The sequence below is a fragment of the Beta vulgaris genome, chromosome 7 (assembly GCF_026745355.1).
Source record: "Beta vulgaris subsp. vulgaris cultivar EL10 chromosome 7, EL10.2, whole genome shotgun sequence".
In the NCBI taxonomy this organism is placed as follows: domain Eukaryota; kingdom Viridiplantae; phylum Streptophyta; class Magnoliopsida; order Caryophyllales; family Amaranthaceae; genus Beta; species Beta vulgaris.
The window spans coordinates 51,534,559-51,541,471 of record NC_079208.1 but is presented as its reverse complement, the minus strand read 5'-3'; the positions used below and the strand labels follow the sequence as shown (position 1 = coordinate 51,541,471).

General features: G+C 35.5%; 1 protein-coding gene across 1 annotated transcript; it reads right to left on the bottom strand.

The window, feature by feature from the left end:
- Positions 1–2,191: 2,191 nt before the first annotated feature.
- LOC104899686 (protein LURP-one-related 11) lies at positions 2,192–3,317 on the bottom strand. The gene is given in 3 exon segments (XM_057396260.1): positions 2,192–2,727; positions 2,729–2,739; positions 2,841–3,317. Coding segments are annotated over 3 exon segments (636 nt in total). The 5' UTR covers positions 3,120–3,317; the 3' UTR covers positions 2,192–2,381.
- Positions 3,318–6,913: the final 3,596 nt, after the last annotated feature.

The window sequence follows — 6,913 nt, the reverse complement described above, 5'->3', positions numbered from 1 at the left end:
CTTTGCTTCTTTTCAGGGTATCAAAGCAAGGCCAATGTCACCTCCGCTGTTTGTTTTGGGTATGGAGTATTTCTCCAAGGTCATGAGATATGTTGGTAAGCAGCAGGATTTCACTTTTCACCCTAGATGCAAAAGCCTTGCCATCAATCACTTTTACTTTGTTGATGATGTAGCATATTATTTTGCAAAGGTGATTTCAAAATTGTGTATTTGTTACTTCAGGGTATTAAGCTTTTTGCAACCCCTTTTGGGTTGAAGGCCAATCCTAGTGAATCTGAGTTATATAGTTGTGGTTTGACTGAGCCTGAATATAGAGAATCAATGAAAGTTCAGGGTCTAAACATGGAGCTTTACCATTCAAGTACTTAGTTGTACCAATAAACATAAAGAAACTCTCTAATGTAGACTGTGAGAAGTTGGTTGATAAAATGTTGATTAAAATTCGTATTTGGAGTAATAGAAACATATCATTTGCATGAAGGAGGCAATTAGTTAATGTTGTGCTCCTGAGCATTAATGTCTACTAGTCACACATTTTGCTTCTCCCAAAGGTTGTGCTTAGGCAAATTAACTCTATTTGCCGAGCATTTTTGTGGACTGGAACTTGTAATAGTTCTAAGCCAGGTTATGTTAACCGGGAAGATGTTTGTAGACCTAGAAGTCATGGTGGGCTAGGGTTATTTAGAGCTTTGCTACAATGGAATATGGCTATATTTGGTAAACTGGTCTGGGATATCGCTAGAAAGGCTGATAATTTATGGGTGAAATGGATCCATGACAGATACATTAAAGAGCAGAACTGGAACACTTTTGTTGCTCCACATGGTGCCAGTTGGGTGGTCAAATACATATGCAAAGCTAAGAATGTGATCCTAAGGACTTGTGGTAATTCTTAGTTGAATTGTCCCAAATACAGTACGACTGCTACTTATCAAAAGATGATGGATTTTGGGACAAAAGAAGACTGGTGTCAGGCAATTTGGAACCATCATAATTTGCCAAAGCATAGCTTTGTGGGATGGTTAGCAATGAAGGATAGACCACATACTAGAGCTAGACTTGCAACTATTGGTGTCTGTAATGGGAATAATTGTTTGATGTGTGAAAATGGAATGGAGGATAATCATCACTTGTTCTTTAACTGTTACTATAGCAAACAATGTTTGCTTCTGATAAAAAGGTGACTAAGCATTAATGTGGTCACTAATAATCTCCCACGGCTCCTTGGGTGGGTGAAAAGAAGGTATAAGGGAGGCAAGTTCAGAAGACAGGTTATAGTGGCAAGTATAGTTGTTATTGTATATAAAATTTGGCGGGAGAGAAATAACGTTTTGTGGAATCAGAGCATGTATATATACAATAGAGAAAACTGTAAAGAGCATTCAATATGTTGTGAAGCAGCGAGTTAAGTCTAGCACTAGTGGAAAAAGGCAAAGGTTGCGGTGCAAAGGTTACGATTTATTGAAAACCGCATCCCTTAATGTGAAGGGTTGCGTTAACTCTAAAACCGCAGCCCTTTATTAGGTTGTTGTTTTTAGGTTACCCGCAGTCCTTTAAGATACATGGTTGCGGTTTTGGGCTACTCGCAGCCCTTAAGCGGCCCAAATATCATAGATTGCCTAGTCGTTTAGCAGATCATGATGTACGATAGTTGTATAGTTTGTTGATTGTTGGTTGTTTCTGTCGTGTTGGTTGTTGCTGCCGCAAATAAGTACATGCACCCAAGTGCATGTAAAGCATGGTGCACCCTTTTCTAAACTACGTCGTTTTATTATTTTTAGAATCTGTAATTTTAAAAAATTATTGTTATTTGCTTCCTTAAATTTTGCAACTAAAGATTCCTTTTTTAAATTTGAATTTAAAAGGTGTATGTTCTTTTACCTTAAGTGTAGATGTTCATTTATTATATGTTCTTTTCATTATAACCTTCGTTCTTTTATAAATTTAAATGTACACGTTCTTTAATTGTAAGTCGTGTGTTCTTTTTTAACGTTGAAAAGTTGTTGAAAAAAGTTCGTGTTCATTTATATAAACGGTATGTTCTTTTTGGATGCACAATGAGCATGGTGCACCCTAGTGCATAATCCACGCTTTGTGTTGCTGCTACCATGACAGTTATAGGTTGTATAAGTGATTGAAGGAATGTGATTATTACTCACTTACCCCAAAAAAAAAAATACAACAACTAGGCTAAGGGAATCCAATCTATATTATAATTCATGTCATGTACATGTTAGTATCCTTTTTGACAATTAAGCTGTAAACAAAAATCTAACAAAAACCCGAAAAAAAAAGGAAGAACATGAGTATATCTACAACCGGATCAAAATCACACACCAGGTTCACCCAATGATGTTGTTGTAAAATAAAAGAAAAGATTTTCACATTCTAGAGTGAATAAGATTATATGTAATCATAAGTCCCATAATTAAAGATGGATCAATATTAGGCTCAAGCACTAATGTCATAACATCGTTTCCCAAAACTACCCCTCCGATTGATTGTTTTCTCTTCACTTCTGCAATGAGTCCTCCCACTCTATCTACTATCTTACATGATGTTAACTCACTTTTACCCTTGACAATCTTGAATGCAGGTGACTTTTTATCATGATACAAATTCACCACCATTTCACATCCTAAGGGCTTTTTAGGAATTTTCCAACTTTTGTTTACTTGAAACCACCATGATGCTCCTTTCTTCTTCTCATCCTTATATCCTTGCCAACAACCTATATTTCTGTATCACATGAACAAAAATGTATAAGTAAACTCATTCGAGATCGCGTTATTTTATGTGAAATTACTAAAATACCCTTTTTCAAGGTGTTTGTTTGTTACCTTTCTTAGGATTGTAAGGAGGACATGACCTTGGGAATCCATTAGGAAGACTTGATCACAACCTTTGGAAGAATAGTTATCAACCCTGTATACAACTTCGCCATTCGAGTCGAAAACTGTACAACCTTTGCCTCCAAGAATGAGAGATTTCATCCAAATGGTGAAGATCTCTCCTCCTGTAGAGGAGGAGATAGAAAGAGGGTGATCTGAAGTTGAGGGATCAGAAACTGGTGTTTCTGATGGTGGTGCTGCAAGGAGGTGGGGATGAATCTTTGACATTTTTCTTTTTTATGTTGTTTGTTGTGCTTGATCAACAACTTAAGAGAAGTTTGAGTTTTTGTTGTTGTGGTGAGGGCTTTTTATATGGGTGTTAAAGTTAAAATTTCCTAATTATTTGAGTCAAAACAATATAGTTTAAGATATCTAGTTTTAATGGTGGAGCTAATGGAACTTTGTGTTTGTTTGTTAAAAGGGGCGTTGGCAGTGCATGAGAAGGGTAAAATCGCCAGCTTGTTTTAATATTTTTATTGCATGTTTAATTATTTTTTCTGCTTGACTACTTCTGTATACAAATTGCAAAAAGAGGTCACCTCATGAAAGCAACTTTTTTATTATGAATTGTTTTATACTTAGAAGAAGACTTAAGGGGTACTGTATGGGATATGGGGCGTTTGGCAATGAAAAAGTTGGAAGTTCGAGGGGGTGGGGGAAGGGAGTTAAATTCGACAGGGAAGAGAAGGGAGGGGAGGGGAAATCGACTCAGGGGCTGCGACTTGCGAGGGGGTGGGGGAGGGGCTACGAGGGGTTGGGGGAGGCATTGCGTGAGGGGTAGGGGTGGGGAGGGGTTGCGGTCGGGAGGGGCAGGGTGGTGGGTGGGTTAAAGGTTAGGGTTAAGGGTTAGGGTTAGAAGTTAGGATTAATTAAGCTTTTTTAGGGTTATATTCAATAGAAAGTTGACGATAGGGTCACGTTAGGTATTTTTCCAAACCACAGGATACCTGGTGAATTTTGGAAAACATGAGGGTACCTAGTGAATATTAAGAAATCTCAGGGGTGCCTAGTGAAATTTAATTGCTCACACTCCCTCGGTTTCCTTAAAATTTTCCATATATATACCATGAGGGAGTCAGTTTTAAGGTGCACTATATATTATAATAAGCCTCTACCCATGCAAATTGCAAAATACAACTAAATCCTAATTAATTAGGCTCTTACTAATCAATCTCATTTGAATCCAGGTATAAAAATCTTGATAATTCCAAATGTTTAGTGTGTGGGCTTATAAGTTATTAGAATATTAGTGAGCCTAAACTTTAAGTTCACAAGTTTTAAGCAATTTCTAAGTAATTATTATAAATATCCGAGTGAATGTGACATTCTTGACAATCCCTTAAACATAATATTAATAGGATTATATGAGCATTTGTATGATTGTAGGGCATGCTCCAATAACACAAACAACATGGAAGAACCCTCCATATTTGTTTGCGGTGAAGAACATAAGGTGCTTTAGGGGATTTCCAGTATGACGTGCTTCTTGCTAGCTCAATGGGGATTGCGGATTCTTAACGACAATTCGATTGTTATGCTTTGTAAGTGGAAGTGAATGATCCAATTTTACTTAAAGGGGAAGCTCCATTGCATTATTCTTCTTCATGTGTCATGTTACTGATAGAATTTGTGGCGCACGCGAAAGTTTTGATGGACCCGAATAGTATCATAAAATTGCATTTTCATCGATAATTAATTGTACAAGTGTGTTTGTGAGAGCTCATGTCTCTCATTCATCTTGGTAGAACTCTTTGTTTCTACCTTTCCTAATATCTTTTATGGAGTTCACTTGTTTGACTCCCCTTTCAACTCATGCACATACAACACATATTTATAATTATTGTAGTTCTAATTTCTAGATTTCTCTACACTTGTCTAATATCTTTAATTTGTACAAGATGTTTCTAAATACATCACTTCATGTTTCATTACACATAGATTTTTTTAGATAAACCTCTAACAGTTACTATATCAAACTAATCAAATTTATTATTCTTTTTCTTGTAATCATATTAGAAGGGTCGGCAATATAATTGCTCGCTTCATCATGATGCACTGAGATACTAGCTAGTATTATTGGAATGTTTATCCGAAGTACTATTTAGCAACATTTAAGTTATTATCGTTCATATTCTTTTAAATAAATTATTATCACTCATATTTCCTTTTGAAAAAAAGATTAATAAGTTACATAAGGACTATGGCTGATAAGGGTCAAAAGTAATGTCGAAAGCGTTTATATAAGTTGTGGTTAGGTTACTAAAAATATCCCCCTTCAGACAATACATGACAAGAGTTAGAAGTATGGATGGTACGGTAATGGATAGAGTTTGGGTAGGGTGAGGCTAGATCCTTATTCATACCTCATTCATATCATGATATCACAAGGTAAATTATTTTAGGACCCTTATCCGTACCCTAAGGGTCTTCTAGGGTATGAGTAGGGTTTAGGATTCATAATGGGTGCAATACAAAAAAAAAACCTGCTCATATTTTCACGTATACATATAATTGTTAAACACAATTCGAAATATAATGTTGTCAATTAGTACACAAAATATTATATTACATAGGAATACATAGTTTTTTCATATTTCAAAAGTCTCATACATCAAAATATGAATAAAGAAAATAGTTTAGAGCGAGAGAGTAAGATGATGGTAAGATGTGAATTGTGATAGTGCGGCTAGGGTAAGGGATTGAGGGTTTTATTTTGGCTGGAAGAGTTTTTATATGTTATATATTAAATACATATAATTATTTTACATTAAAAAATATATATTTTAGATTTGGAGGGTTTATGGGTAGGGTCGTTTGGGTATTTATAAGAAGTGGACCCTTACCTAACCCTTACCCAATATACCCTACCCTTGCCCATAGGATCCAAAAAATTAAAACTAATACCCTTCAATTAGGATAGGATCTAGGAGGGTTAGGTTAGGATCAAATCCATTTCCATCTCTAATTGGAAGTATTAAGCTTGATACTATCTCCTTCAATCAATACATGTCAAGAGCTGAAGTATTAAGCTTAAAATATCTTAAGAAATAAATTTCCAATGCCATATGGCTGCCGCCCATAGCTTAATTTGAAGCTAATTTATTGTTTAGGTCTTCTACTTTGTCTTTTTGTAGCCAGCCAATTGGCATCCACACGGATGTAGAATCTAATTATCACCCCATATTAAGCATAATGCCAACTATATTGTCAACACAATAAACTTGTCCACCAACTAACGAAAAGTATTCAGGTAAAAAAAAAAAGTTTACAAAAACTTAATTGTGTGGACAAGAATGTGTCTCCGGGATTGACAAAAAACTATCTTAATTATTTAATAAAGTAATCATAATTATCATTATTAGCATAGGTGGTTCTTGTTTTACACTAAGGTGTAATACATGTAAGCTGTAAGCATCCGCATCCATACATGCATATAATAATTATAAAATTATAAGAAAACCAAGTAGATGTTTATAGCTACCCAAATATATATATATATATATATATATATATATATATATATATATTACCAATTACGGTTGGCGTGAGTGGTTAAGGGCCTCTTGAATTGCTCCTTAATCAAGATCTCGGATTCGAACTTTGAGTATAGTTATGGCCACTGGTGCGGGCTGGGCAGGTCGGATTGTGGGATGTAGCAGGCTGGGTTGAGATTTCACGGCCCAGGACCGGACCGTGAAATTCATGGGTTGGACGAGCTGGTCTGGGGGCTGCAATATCTTGGCCCACACCGATCTGTTAGCGATTTTCACGGTTTGGAAAGCGGTTCGTGGGTCTAGTATGGGCTGGATTGGGCTGGCAGGCCGGCATGAGAATTTGTTTTTCAAAATTGGTTAATCATAGAAATTATTCATTATTGTTACATAAAATCTTTAAAATGATTTGAAATACATACAATTATTAATATTGATGAATGATTTCATTATTTTTAAAATTGATTGAATTATAATATATGCAAATTGATTAAAATATATACGATTTGATTAAAATATACACAATTTGGT